We start from the raw sequence: 16,226 nt of genomic DNA, 5'->3' as shown, positions 1-16,226 counted from the left end.
TAATGTGCTATGCCAAATGGAAAAATATTTAGAACATATATCACAGATTAAAGACTAATATCACCTGTATATGCAGAACTTTTCAGCATGATATTTCTATGAGTAAAATATGCTGTGCAGTTCAACTTTTGTAACCATGTTAATATCCACATATTCAAAAAATATCTAACAAACAATATTTGGAAGAGACACTAACATGAGATACAAACAGAATCTAATGTATCTCACTAGATTTCAACTGAATAGTCTAACTACACAGAGAGAAAAATTATCTTTTTGTGTTTTAAAATCAAATTTATTTAGTTATAACATCCAATGCAATAAACACAAAGATTTTCATTGTAGAGTTCAATGAACATTGACAAATGCATACACCCATTTTACCAAAACCCCAGTGCAGATACAGAATATTTTTATAATCCAGAAAGTCTCTCTATGTCCCTTTGCATTTAATTATACTCCACTCCCAGGCAACCACTGATCAAATTTCTGTCACATAGCTTACATTTGCCTGTTTCATAACTTCACATGAAAGGAATCATGCAGCATGTCCTCTTTTGTGTGTAATTTCTTTTGCTCAACATCATTTTTAGATTTCTCCATGTTATTGGAGGTATTGTAGGTTGTTCTTTTATATTCCTGAGTAATATTCATTGTATGAATGTACCACCATGCTTTTAGCCATTCTCCTGTGGATAGACATTAGTGGTGTTTACAGTCTGTGACTGTATATTTTTTATTTACTATTATTTTCTTGAGGGTTTTATACCAAAGTTCTTGAGTGATATTGATCTTTAATTATTTTTTCTTATAAAATTCTTGTTAAATTATGATGTTAGGTTTAAGATGGCCTCAGAAAATGAGTTGAGAAATGTTTCTTTCTCCTCTACTTTGGAAAGAGTATGATTCATATGATTATTATTTTTTTTCTTGATTCATTTCATAAAATTTGCCAGTGAAACCATCTAGGCTGGAGTTTTCTTCATGGGAAAGTTTTTAATTAAAAAACTCAATTTCTTAAATAGATATAGACTATTTAGATTTCCTCTAGTATCAGGTTTGGTAAATTGGGTTTTTCAAGACTTTATGATTTTTTTTTCCCATGCTGCCATATATTGTCATAAATAATATCCTCTGATTATCCTTTAAATGTCTGTAGGATCTGTATTCAGCCCCCTGTTTCCAATCATATATTTAGCAATATATGTCTTCTCTTTGTATTTTATCTTGATCATTCTAACAAGCAGTATATAAATGTTATCTTTTTACAAAAACTCCTTACTTTTTGATTGTGTACATTATTTCTATTTAACTGATGTCTTAGTTATTTTCCATTTAATCAATCTTTTCTTTAGTATTGTTTTCTTTTTTTCTACTTACCTTCAATTTAATTTACTCTTTTCTTACTTTCCTAAGTTGGGTGTTTAGATAATTGACTTTATTCACATACTCTATTCCATTATAAATAATTCAAACAGTAAACTTTCCTCTAAAAATCACTTTAACTGCAACCTGCAAATTTGTGACTTCATTATCATTGATCCCAAAATATTTTCAAATATTCCTTGTGATATTTTATTTTACTCATGTATAATTTAGGTGTTGTTGCTTAATTTCCTAATATTTGCAGATCATTTTTCAATATTTTTGTTAGGTTTCTAGTTTAATATTGATATGGTCAGAGAATATACTCTATCATATCAATACTTTTAGATGCATTACATTATACAGCATGTAGTCTGATTTGGTGAATGACCCTGTGTGCCCATGAAATGAATGTGTATTCAGCAGTTCTTTGTTTTAATACTCTTTAAATGTCAAGTAGATTACTTTGGTTATAAATAATCAAAATACTCTATTCTTAATGCTTTTGTTCTTCATGTTAAAATCTCCAGTATGACGTTTGTTTTTTATTATACCTCCAGTGTCTCAAGTTAGTTCTTATATATGATGATAGGGTTTTTAGCAATACATATTTAGTCAGTGAACATGGTTCTTGATGAATTGTCCTTATACATTCCCCGAAATTTTCGTTTGTATTTTGGTAATTGTTCTAGTTTGCTAATGCTGTGGAATTGCAAACACCAGAGAGATTGATTGGCTTTTTATAAAAAGGGGTTTATTTGGCTACACAGTTACCAGTCTTAAGGCCATAAAGTGCCAAGGTAACACATTAGTAATCAGGTACCTTCACTGGAGGATGGCCAATGGCATCCGGAAAACTTCTGTTAGCTGGGAAGGCATGTGGCTGGCATCTGCTCCAAAGTTCTGGTTTCAAAATGGCTTTCTCCCAGGACGTTCCTCTCTAGCAAGCTTGCTCCTCTTCAAAATGTCACTCACAGCTGCACTCTGTTTCCTCTCCTTGAGCCAGCTCATTTATATGGCTCCACTGATCAAGGCCCACCCTGAATGGGTGGGGCCATGCCTCCATGGGAGTATCCCACCTGAGTCACCACCCACAGCTGGGTGGGGCACATCTCCATGCAAACAACCTAATCCAAATGGTCCAACTTAATCCCCACTATTATGCTTGCCCCACAAGATTGCATCAAAGAATATGGCTTTTTCTGGGGGACATAATACATTCAAACTGGCACAGTAAAAAAGTATTTACCTTTTTTGTTATTCAACTTTACTGATGCTCCTTATTCATTTTTACAGAAGGAGGTTTCAATCTGGCATCAAAACCTGTGGTGGTTAGGAGCTGTGTATCCCAGAAAACCATTTTCTTAAACTTATTCCATTCCTGTGGGTAAATGGTCCCTTGTAATTAGGACCTTCAGATAAGTTTACTTCAGATAAGGTGTGACTCGGGATGGGTCTTAATCCTATTACTGAAGGCCTTATAGGGAAGGTTACAAGAGAGAAAAAAGCCAGATGGGGAGCAGCCAGAAGCTGAAAGTCAGTGGAACCTGGAATAGAAAGGAGAGGCCAGGAGAGGTCGCCATGTGCATTGCCATGTGACAGAAAAGCCAAGAACCAAGGATTGTCAGCAGCCAGTCCCAAAATGTCAGTCTTCTGGGAGAAAACATTGCTTGATGGTGCCTTGATTTGGACTTCTTCTAGCCTCAAAACCATCCCATTGCTTAAGCCAACCAATTGCATGGTATTTGCTTTGGCAATAAGGAAACTAAAACAATACCCTTCAACCTGAATATATTTCTTTAGTATTTCTTTTAGTACAAGTATAATGACAAAACATACTCCCAGCTTTCATTTACATGAAAATGTCTTTACATAGCTTCGCAACAATATCTTCTAAAAAATATTTTAGCTTGATATGGGATTGTAGATTGGTAGATTTGTTGTTTTTCTTTTAGGGCTATAAAAATAGAACTGTTATGATCTAGATTTTATGGCATCTGATAGGATGTCAACTGTTACTCTTGTCATTGTTCATCTGTTATAATATTCACTTGACCTCTAATTGCCTTTAAATTTTTTCTCACTGTCTTCATATTTTAGCAGTTTGACTATGATATGTCAAGGTGTGATTTGCTTATTCTCAGTTCTGTTTATGTTTCTCTGTGCTTCCTGGAGCAATGGGTGGATCCTTTTGATCACATTTAGAAAATCATCAGCTAACAAGGTCTCATTTTTTTCCTTTTGATTCACTCTCTGACTCTTCTTTGAACTCCAGTTACATATAAGCTTCAACAATTGAGAGTTCATTCAGCAAACGAATTTCAGTTCATTTTACATTTAGTCTTTCTCTCACTCTGTGTTCCACTTTGGATGTTTTTTAGTGACTTGAATTCTTCCCAAAATTCTTACCATCCATTTTGTCCAATCTGCTGAAGATTCCATTTTGTGAACTTTTTTTGGATATTGCATTTTATGGTTCTAGTTTTTTCCTTTTAATTCTATTTATTTATGCTTTAAATATTTCTTGAAATTCCCCATTGCTTCATTCATAATATACATATTTTACTGTAAGTGTTTTAAATCATTTATCATAGTTACCCTGAAATACTTTTCTGTTCATTTTAACACCTGATTCTTCTTTAAGTCAATTTGTATGTTCTGATTTTACTCTTGATTATGGCTTTCATTCTCCTGCTTTTCCCTACATAGAGTAGCTTTCAATTGCATAGCAGGTATTGTGTCAAAATAACAGAGGCTAGGCAGGGAGGAAAATTAGTGTTTGATTATTCTTTGTATGTGTGTGTCCACAGTTTTTCAATAACTAAGGAAAAAGTACCATAATTTTATTTATCTGGTGATTTATTTTTGTTTTAATGGAAGTGAAGATTTTTTGGGTCCTTTAACATCCTAAATGAAAGCATAAATTAAAAAAAAAATGAGTAGAACCCTTGACATTATGCCAGCATTCAAAAGAAAAAGTGTACTGTTAAAAAAGGTTGCTTTTTAGTTAGTAGGTTTGTTTTGCAAAGTGATTTTTGTTAGCAAGCCAGACATTTCTTTTTGTTTAAATTAAAATAGAGGACATTTATAGGTTTTTGAGGATCATGGGAGTGAGGTCTCTCACTGAAGGAGAACAGAGTTACAAATATGGAAAAGAAAAGATTAAAATAAATGCTGTGGTGTGGGCTTGAAACTAGAGGTTTCAGTGCAAATTCATGGCTGTTAATATAAATATATAAATGTGTGTGTATGTGTTTGTGCACATATGTATTAAAGGCTTCTTGGAAAAATTTCTGACCCCAGGGAAGGAGCAGAGAAAGCATAAAATGAGCCTGGAAAACATTTTGTTTCAGAAAGTAAGAAAGTGCTCAATAAATAATGGGGGCATGACAGCAGGTCCAAATATAATGCTTACATCTATTAAAAAACAGCACACTTTGAAGGTATTTTTCTTACTAGGAACATTATAAGGGAAAAAAGAAGAAAGGGCAATGCAAGTCATTGCTATCTGAAGTTTAAGATTTTTCAATCAGGAAGTATACGTTTAATTAATTATTTTGCAATTTGATCTGCTATATAAGTGAAATGGCATGATGACAGTCAATTCCAACAAAGATGTAAATTCCTTTTTTAACTGAAATAAGTCCCAAAATATGTACTTTAAGCATTCAAGAAGTGTTCTTTGTAATCCATGAATTGAAACTTTCTATTAAAATCAATGCCTTCAGTGGTTAAATGTTAGAAAAATGTAAAGCTATCTGTCCACCACATTTTAACTGGTCAGTTAGTAAGCAACAAGTCAGATCTTTAGATTCTCAAAGGTTGATAAAATGATTAAGAAGGTGTCTTCAATTATGTATTACATACCCATTATAAAAAACTGTCAAATTCTCAGTTTCATCAAAGAAGTAATATAATATTGTATGCTACAATATACAATATCTCTCCTAGATTATAAGATTAAAGTTAACTGGCTTAATATTACACATATAAAGTTTGTATTTGTGTCAGGAAAATAGCCATTTGAAGCAAGATATTATGTGGCTTACAGATTTCAAACTTAAATAATTACAGGAAATCTTCATCAACCATAACATACCAAACATCGCTAAGTAAGTAAGAGAAGTGAAGAAAAATTTATACATTTAGACTTAGTGACATGTAGGATTTGAATTAGATTTTAGGAGAGAGATTAAATGCATAACAGAAAGTAATATATTTACATGTACATATTTAGCTTCTAGTAACGCAAGAGAAGCAGGAGCAAAACATGCACATAAGTAAGGTCAACACGACTTTATTTCCTTCCAAATCTATTAAACTTTTCTAAGTTCCACTCCAATTTATTTCAGTGTTTGACACTGTTGTCCTCCCATTCCTTCCTGAAATCCCTTTTTTAGCTAAAGCAGCACAGACTTTCTTATCTCAGCTTACCTCTTATTTATTGACTTCTCTTCTTATTCCTACTGCTGGAAACTTTTGTTGTCTAAGGTTTCTTTTTTTATTTTTTCTCAAGTTTCTAAATTTTTGCCTTAGCAGTTACTGGTTCAGAATCATATTTGAACATGGCCTTAATAATCAGTTATAGTAGTTTCAAATCTAGCCTTGTCCTTTGAATGCCTGTAGAAACCCAGCTCATCGAATATCCCACTAGCATTTCAGTATGCCCTAAATCAAACTCAAAATCTCCCTCTTATATTTTCTTTCCTTTAATCTTACCCATTTCTAATAGGTACACCACCAATAAATTAACCTTCAGGAGAGAAATTATGAAATTATCATCTAAGTTTCCTTCTACTGCATTGCTTATATAAATTATGACACAAAATCCAGCTCTCCAATTGAAATTTGTGGTTGCCCCTCTGAAACCACCTTTACGAAAAGCACACCCCTGTCCTCAGGAACAGTGATGTTTGTAGCTAACCACTCCCACCTGCCCTACTCCGGATAATTGTGCTTGGTCCAAAAGGAGCTGTCTCATTCCCTGAGAGTTTATGTGTTCCTGCTCTCCTCACTTCTTCCACAACCTTCTTCCCCCAACACTGACCCCAGATCCTACCCTGTGGGTAGGGTCACAGCCAATGACTAATAGAACCAGAAATAAAATCCTGGCCCCTTGCCTCAGGGCAGGACTAATTATGGAGCAACTCAAACTCCAGAGCTTTTTAAGGGATCAGGCAGAAGCAGAGAAGGTGAGACTCCATCCACTCATTGCTTCTCATTGCTTCTTCCTCTGCCCTATCTGCTCCTCTTTCTCCTGAAGATGCTGCAAATCAATTATGTACTCCTGAATTCCGGTTTCAGGCTCTGCTTCTAGGAAACCTGACCTATGACACTGTTCTTCAAAGTACGTCTGGTTCATCTTATCTCTATGTCCACACAGTTCGTATTTCATGGTTGGATCAATGGCAACAGCCTCCCAGGTCATTAACCAGTTTTCCCTGTGACCCTCTTTTGCATTTTATAAAACTGTGCCACTTTTCAAAGCTACCTTCCTAAATTAAGGCATCCAAACTACTGTAGTGGTTAAAGGCATTATTTCTATAGCCAGACTGCCTGAGTGTGAATTCTATCTCCACCAATAACCAAATGCATAACTTGGGTGATTTTTTAAAAATTTCTTCATGGCATCAGTTTTCCATTCTATAAATAAAGTGGGGGAAATAAGAACTTCTTTGCAAATGGAAAGGACAAAATGAGTTCATTTATGCAAACACTTCAAATTATGCCTTGTACTTAACCACAGTGAATGTTTTATATTACTCCATTCTCTAGGACTTACACTAGTTTCTAGTCACATACTATTTCAAACCCAAACTTCTCCATTGGTTTTGAAGATCTACCATAATCCCCTTTGTCCTTCATTTATAGTCTAATTTTCCAATGTACAAACTCTTCTGCTTTCATCAAGCTATTATCCTACTATTTTCACACATGTAAATTATTTAGTTCTCTATTTTTTTCTCCATAGTGTCGCATCTAAAATAGCATATCCATTCTTTCCACTAGGTCAACCTCATATCCAATTCCTTTGAAAAGTTTTTCAGAATACTCTATCATTTGCTACTCATCCCCTTACTTGATTTTCTCTTGCACCAGGTCCAGAAAGATATATTTCAGTTTGCAGTTAATTCCAACAACAATTTCCTAATTATCCCATGTGTTACTTTTACCTCCCTAAGTAGATTCAAAACTCCATGAGGAGGAGCACCATGCTTTATGATCCTTTTGCATCACCAACTGTGCATTAACCAATACCAGTTACTGCGGAATATCAGTAGTAGTCATAAGCATGACATGAAAATGATATCCAAATGATAGGTGAAAAGCAAAAAAGAGTTTTTTCAGATTCTCTAACCTGTTTTTTTCTGAAGTGGTATGAACTAATATAAACTATCAAGCTGATTTACAGATTTAGGTGACCACTGGATTTATTACAATGTTGGAAATTACTTACTCCTCTCCCATCAAAGATAGTCCATATAAATATACTTTCTCACAGCACAGAGAAGCAATACTACTTGCTTATTCTTGGGTATTAATATCTACATTACTTATGAAAGTAATCAATTTCACTGTACTTATTATATTTTAGGTGGAACTAAATACACTATTTCAAGTGTCACTTTTAGCTTCAACTATTTGCATGACATTATTGCATTATTAAAAAATCAGGATAATAAATATACTCCTAAATAAATTAATTAATTATCAAAGAAAGATTGAGAATACCATACAAAAAGTCTTGAAATGTCCAGTGTTTTCATCTATGGAGCAGGATCATATCTGTTACCATCAAATATCATTATTTTCTTTTTCACTATTATTTTCATTTAATCATAAACTTATTGCCTACTCATTCTAAAGAGTTAAAATAATATACATGTTTAATATTTTTTAAAAAATGTTACTTCCTCCATTTTGCTCTCCAGGAATAAGCTTTGTTGGCAGTATGGTATATATCCTTCCAGATTGTTTCTTTCACATGAAATTATAAATAGCACTGTTTCAAAATCAGAATAGGTTAGCTGTTTAAGCTTTCCCATGTATTTCTGCCCAATGAATTTACTCTTATTAATGGCTAAAGAGGAAAAAAACTTTTATTCTCTGAATATGATTTTATTGTATATTGGTACATTATACAGACTAGGCATTGAAGCTTTTTAATTCTCTCACCATTGAACATTTGGCTGCCCAACTATTAATACTGATTTTGTCAGTCTAATTTGCAATATCTGGAATACCTGATTACAGGTAGCCTAGCTATTAAGTGATCCTCTAAATTTGCTATTTAGGGATTTACATTAAAATGTTTTGGTTCTCTTCCTGCTAATCAATTATTCTATGCTGATTATGAGGAGACTAAATTTATATTAGGATTTCTCTGAGGATCTGAAGCAGAGATGAATTCAGAATTTTACATATTTTTCATGCAAAAATATATTAATATATCATGACCTTAGGTATTATTAGCCTTTCAGACGTAGTTTACTCAACATACATCTAGCAATTACCTAGACTATTTAAATAGACATGGCATTTCATAACTGGATTGATAGTCGTGACCTACATCAGCTTAAAAACCTTATACATAATATAATGAGCACATAAATAATTTTATGGAGACTCCTATGAAAGTAAATAATTTGTTAATAAATTTTATTTTGAAGTTTTTATGATGAGATAATTAATATGAAATTAAATATATATTATGCTTATGAATAAATATTAAGTAAATGTTTATGGTAGTAGCTTCAATGTCTTTTCTAAAAGAGCAATAAATATTAAAATAAAATGTTTTCATTATTTGAAATGATTATAATACTCCACATTTTTGTAGTGCATCATCATACATATTATGCTCCAAGACAACACTCATCTCTCCTAATCAAAATATAAGAATAATTTAAAAATCCATTGATTTCACTACTATTGCTAAGATGATTATTTGCTGTAAGCAAAGAGGAAATGACTGTATTGATAGTTGTCTCATTGTGTTAAAGTGTAAATAAGGAAATGAAATATGCCTGCAATTCTCCAAAGCAGTGCTTGACTTTTTCAGGTGCTCCATAAATTAAATATTTTATACATTTTTGTTGAAAATTGTTCAACTTTGAATTGTAAATATATAATTACTTGAAAAATAGAAAGTGCTAAAGATTTAACAACAGTGTAGAAATATAAATGCTATTTGAAATAATTTAGACATGATGAAAAAAAGAAAAAATCCTTCTTATCACATTTAAGAATCATGTGGATGGTTGACAATGCCTGTTTTAATATATGCTAAATATATAAGATATTTAAACCTTCAGAGAATTCATATATAAGTAATAAATTTCTCAGATATCTTAATCTTAACTATGAGGCAAATGTATTTCATAGTCAACCAAATTATTATAAAACTACTTGAATAATCAAACACATTATTTAGAAAATAATAGCAATGTAGACAGTGTAATAGAGGAAAATATGTGGAATATTATGAGTATAAGAAAACTGATTAATATATTGGTTAAAATGCTTCAAATGAGAAAGAAAAACATTAAATTGGTACTAACAAAGGCTATAAATTAAGATGATATGAATTATATGTAGTATTTAATTGGTTAATATAGTTTTGAATTAATTGATACCCTTTGCCTTCTTAAACAAATATGTATGAAGTTTTTTAACTAATTTGTAAGTTAAATGAACTAAATTTATTTACACTCTCAAACTAAGAATAACATCTCTTCCTCTAAGTAATGTAATAGAATTTTATCTATGCTTTTATGTTTTAATTAGAAATAAAGAAAACATCAGCTATTGCCAAATTTATTTAGGGCTTGAAAAAGAGAAAAATATATACTTTTACCAATTTTAATTATTATCATACTTCAAAGGTTTCAAAATTCATTAAATAATTACATAAAATTGTAGCATGTCAGAATGATTGAGAAGGGTAGAAAACTCAAAATGGAAAAAAAAATAACTAAACACACTTATTTCCTGAATATAGAGTGTTAAAGCACTAACTGAATTTTAGGATTGCTTTTGAGAGTAATAGAAGATAAATTAAACATTTTAAAGATTTAATTAGATGAGTTATATACATTTTCCAGGATTAAAATTTTTTTAAGTGATCCAATAATAAACTGTGAGTAGTTACTAGAATTAACAATTTTTCTAGTAATATTTTCTATCACTAATTTAGGTTAAAATTTATTTTGAAACCAAAAACTGCTAACAAGACAAAAAAAAGAGAGCAGATTCTAACTTACAATAATTTGCATTTTTGTCCAACATATGATATTGAATATTTCTCTCAATAATAATAATATCTATTTTTGTTAATTGCTTTTTTGCCAATTACAATGAATTTTCATAATAATATTTGAAAATTAAATGTGAATTATATATTACTAGAAATCTTGCCATTGTTAGCTGACAGATTGACCCAAATTAGTTATTCAATGTCAAATTTTCTGTGCTCTGGATTTCTAGTATATTGACTCAAATTCAATGTCCATATCTTAATCTTGCTACCATAGTAGAAATACAGCCACATTTTTGTTTTACTTTTAATAGTTCATACTTAGATGCATGTACATTATTCAGATAATATCATTTAAGTTTAAAATTATAGGGAAGAGAAAACATTGAAAGCATATTTTTACTTGTATAATCTATCCTTCCTCTTAATTCATTAGCATTATTATTAAATATGACATACTTCAAGGTGGCCTAAGGTTGTTTTCACATATATTCAACTATTTAAAGTATCTAAATTAATAAATTAAAATCCTTTTTCATTTATAATACTAAGAAAAAATTAGAAAAATGAGGTAAAATTCGACATCATATTTAATAATTTTCATAAAAATATTGATTGCATATCAATATGGCACAAAATGATCAGATGTTAGTTCATTAAACTTTGAAATGCAATCATAAATACATAGGAGATATTTAAAATTTGTCAGCTTTTGAATACACTGGGCCTTAAGTATAATATTAATAGCATCATAAATTATATAGTTTTCAATAAAAGTAAAATAAAGATGCAAATAAGACATACCCTTAATTTCCCAGCTGAAACAAATAATATACATTAAAGAGAATCTACTTTTCTTTAAAAATGGATGGAAAAGCATATCTCATTTCAGATCTTAGTCAAATATACATCCTCCGAAGTATCATTAGTTTCTACTAGGTCCTATGATTGTGAGTCAGATTCAACAAAAATACTTTTTCTCCATAGTTATCATGCCTAGGTGCAAGAATTGTTATTTTTTAACTATTGTATACGTACTTTATTTCTTAAAAGAAAATGGTATTGAACTCACCTCAAAAAAGGAAAAAAAAATAGAGAGACGCCAGATCTCTTAGAAATGCAGATCTTTAATTCTGCATTAGTAGTAGAATATTCTGCAATGACAAAACAATCTTTCCCTTCTAACAAAATGAATGTATATTTCCAATAAAGAAAACTACTATACCTATGTGCAGGTATCTTTCGGTTCCCAACAATCAAGATAACATCACAGAGTTGCTGTTGCTTCAAGTAACTTTCCATCTTTCTAAAGGTCTGCTCAGCATGGTGAATGGCCTGATAGAATTCTTCAGAGCTGCTGGAATCCATGTCACTTTGAGGTGTCAGCGAATGGCTGGTTGCTGACAGCCTGTGAATCAAAAAAGAAATACAGCATTCACAGAGTACCATCAGTTGTCCAGACCTATATACAGACTTTCAGAATTTCATAGAGTCAATTAGTGCATCTGTCCTTATTTTCATCTTTGTTAATACATGTCAGAAAAATCTATTTGGGGTTAAATCATTTGTTCTGGGAAACAGCAAATGAGTTGTAAATAGTCTCTTTTTTTTTTTTTATTGGTATAACAAAAAAGCCACATGGATTGTCTGTATTTATTAGGACATGTCAATTACTAAACCTGAAATAGTAACAGAAATAAATAGTTATTAATATAAATTTTCTAAAATCAACTACTAATGAAATATTATTTTTAGCCACTTGATATTGAAGTAACTAATTCAATTATGTCATTCTAAATAATTATGATTCTTGGGATGTTGTTCTAAATGTTTCTTTACAGAAGTAATGGCTTGTTGTTTGGGAAAATAAGAAAAATGGTTTGTAAAACATTTCAACAATTAAATTTAAAAGAAAATTGTCGCATCTAAGATGGAAGCATAGAGAGGAGTGGAAGCTAGTTAGTCCCTCTGGAACAACTAATAAACAACCAGGAACAACTAGTAAATAATCCAGAATAACTGTGGGGGAAAAAACATGACCATCCACTCATCATACACCAACCTGAATTGGGAGGAATGCCTGAGATTGCAGTATAAAACCTGTAAGTAAAAGCAGCAGATCCAAGCTGGGAGCCCCCTCCCCTGATGACCTCAGCTGCAAAGCCTCATGGTGCTAGAGAGCAGCTCTCTCCAAGTAAGTGAATACAGCTCAGCTGAGCTCCAACTGGGGTTTTAATTAATAAATGTGGACTGCTTGATACAAGCTATGAATCCCCAACAAGAAGACAGAGGCTTTTGGTAATGACTGACCTTGGAAAGCAAGAAGGTGGGTGCGGATAGGCCCTGAAGGGGGCTTTCTGTCCCTGTTTTGGATCAGTGGAGAAAGCCTCAGCCATTTTCAGTTCCCAATGCTCTGACCCAGACAAGGGTGGATATAGCACAGGCAGAGGGAGACCACTCAAATGCTAATGACCTCTCCCAAGGGGGTCCATCTTCCCTAAGAGGAAAGAGGTGGGGCCCAGCTCTACTACCTGCCTTCCATTCAGAACCAGATTCCAGAGCCTGGGGGAAAACAGCCATGCGCCACACCTCCTTATAGCAGCCTGGAGTTACAGGCTGACAGGTGCCACCTGCTGGGCAGAAAGGCAGAGTGACCTGAGCCCTCACAGGGTATACCAATTTTCTAAGACACACCCTCAGGGGAAACCAGATACTGAATATTTCTTCCTTCTTGGACCAGAGCCCATTTTGTTCTGGGAAAACCTGATTGGGTAACCAAGAAAACTATGCCTAGAAAACAGAAAACTAAAACTTACACTAAGAAAAATGAAGTTATGGTCCAGTCAAAGGAACAAACATACCCTCCAACTGAGATACAGCAATTGAAACAACTAATACTAAGTCATTTCAAAAAGTTTAGGGAAGATATGGTGAAAGAAATGAAGCATATAATGAAAACACTGGGCGTACATAAGGTAGAAATTGAAAGTTTGAAAAACCAACTGGCAAAATCTAGGGAAATGAAAGGTACAACACAAGAGATGAAAGACATGATGGAAACATACAACAGATCTCAAGAGGCAGAAGAAAACACTCAGAAACTGGAGAAGTAGGCACCTGAAAGCCTACATACAAAAGAACAGATAGAGAAAAGAATGGAAATATATGAGCAACATCTCTGGGAACTTAATGGAAAAATGAAAAGCAAAAATGTATGTGTTGTTGGTGTCCCAGAAGGAGAAGAGAAGGGAAAAGAGGCTGAAGCAATAATAGAGGAAATAATCAATGAAAATTTCCCATCTCTTATGAAAGACATAAGATTATGGATCCAAGAAGTGCAGCATACCCCAAAGAGAATAGATCTGAATAGGCCTATGCCAAGACACTTAATAATCAAACATCAAAGACAAAGAGAGAATCCTGAAAGCAGAAAGAAAAAAGTGACCCATCACATATGAAAGAAACTTGATAAGACTATGTGTGGATTTCTCAATAGAAACCATGGAGGCAAGAAGGAGGCTGGGATGATATATTTAAGGTACTGAAAGAGAAAAACCACCAACCAAGAATCCTAAACCTGGCAAAACTATCTCTCAAATATGAGGGAGAACTTAAAATATTCTCTGACAGACAATGACAGACTTTGTGAACAAGATACCTATTCTACAGGAAACACTAAAGGGAGCACTGCAGACAGAAAGGAAAAGACAGGAGTGAGAGGTTTGGAACCCAATTTTGGGAGATAGTAGCACAGCAATGTAAGTACACTGAACAAAGATGACTGTGAGTATGGTTGAAAGAGGAAGGTTGGGACTATGTGGGACACTGGAACAAAAGACGAATGATAAGGACTGGGACTGGGAACTCAGGGAAACCTAGGGTTCTCAACAATTGTAATAAAAGGTACAAATAAGGTTTTACATGAGGTAGAACAAATGAATGTCAAAATTTCAAGGTGTTATAAATAGTAGGGGATTGGGGGGGGAATACAATCAATGCAAACTAGAGGCTAGAATTGATGGAAACACAGTATTATGCTCTTTTAATATAACAAAGGCAATATACCAAAGCTAAATGCATATGGGGGGTGGAAATAGGGGAAGGATATGGGACTCCTGGCATTGGTGATGTTGTCTAACTCTTTATTCTACTTTAGGTTAATGCTGTCTTTCCTTTTGTTGCTTTCTAACTGTCATTTCTCTTTCTCTCTCTCTCTCTCTATTTCTCTTTTTCTTTTGTCTCTCTGCCTTCTTTGACTCTTCCTCCTTCTTTGTGGAAGAAATGGAGATGTCCTTATACAGATGGTGGCGATGGTGCTGAATACATAAATACAGGACTATACAGGGAACCAATGATGGTTTACTTAGGAAGGAATGTATGGTGTGTGAACAAAACTGTCTTAAAAGGAAGGGGTTGATGAGGAAAACTTGACGGCACTATATTGAGTGAAATAAGACAGACACATAAAGGCAAATATTGCAGGGTCTCACTGATATGAACTAACTATAATATGTAAACGCATAGACATGTAATATAAGTTACCAGGATATAGAATGAGTCTAAAGAATGGGGAGCAGTTGCTTATTATGAACAGAATGTTCAACTAGGGTGAACTTAAACATTCGGAAATGGACAGGGGTGATGGTAGCATGTTGTGAGAATAACTGACAGTGCTGAAAGGTGTGTGAAGGTGATGGAAAGGGTAAGCTCAGAGTCACATATGTCACCAGAAGGAAAGTTGAAGGTTAAAAGACGGGAATGTATAAAACAGTGAATCTTGTGGTGGATAATGTCTGTGATTAACTATACAAATATTAGAAATCTCTCTCATGAACTAAAACAAATGTATGACACTATAAAGTTAATAATAGAGAGGCATATAGGAAAAAATATATACCTATTGCAAACTGTATGCTACAGTTAGTAGTATTCTAACATTCTTTCATCAATAGTAACAAATGTACTATACCAAAACTATGAATCAATAATGGATGGGGGTGGTGGTTAGGGGTATGGGAGGATTGGAGTTTCCTGTTTTTGTCTTTATTTCTTTTCTGGAGTAATGAAAATATTCTAAAAATTGAAAAAAATTAATTGTGGTGATGGATACACAGCTGTATGGTGGTACAATGGGCATTTCATTGTACACTTTGGATCTTTGGATAGTTGTATGGTACGTGAACAATCTCAATACAAATATATATATATATATATAAAGAAAATTGTTGTGTTTCATATTCAGCACCCGATTTATTAACCAAAAAACACACAATATATTAACTCAGTACTTATAAATATTTTAATCACTAATAGATAAATTTAACAAGGAGTTTGAAAAGTCCATGATATTTAAGTTTGGCTACTCAATCTATTAATATCATAGGTGGTTTCATCATTAAGACTTTTTAATACCCTACTCCATCAAGGAGAAATTAAAACTTTCCATATACTTAGTTGCTAGAACAATCCTGTAGACCAAATCAGGTAGCCTGATGACAAATTTTAAAACAACTTAAAAATGAAAATCAATTAGATACATAAAAGTAAAAATGAAATAGCTTGTTTCAAGAAAAATAAACATCTTAGAAGGTAATATGCGTCTTAG

At 32.9% G+C, this 16,226-nt stretch overlaps 1 protein-coding gene across 2 annotated transcripts in view; it reads right to left on the bottom strand.

The window, feature by feature from the left end:
• Nucleotides 1–16,226, bottom strand: part of KLHL1 (kelch like family member 1) — a 449,643-nt gene that overhangs the window by 287,198 nt on the left and 146,219 nt on the right. For both annotated transcript variants that reach the window (XM_037800143.1, XM_037800144.1), the window contains exon 2: nt 11,847–12,029. In XM_037800143.1, coding sequence (XP_037656071.1) covers nt 11,847–12,029 — 183 coding nt within the window. The remainder of the gene's footprint in view (nt 1–11,846; nt 12,030–16,226) is intronic.

This window comes from Choloepus didactylus, chromosome 12 (genome assembly GCF_015220235.1).
Source record: "Choloepus didactylus isolate mChoDid1 chromosome 12, mChoDid1.pri, whole genome shotgun sequence".
Lineage (NCBI taxonomy): Eukaryota > Metazoa > Chordata > Mammalia > Pilosa > Megalonychidae > Choloepus > Choloepus didactylus.
The sequence above is the reverse complement of the archived record's forward strand: the minus strand, read 5'-3'. Positions and strand labels throughout refer to the sequence as shown.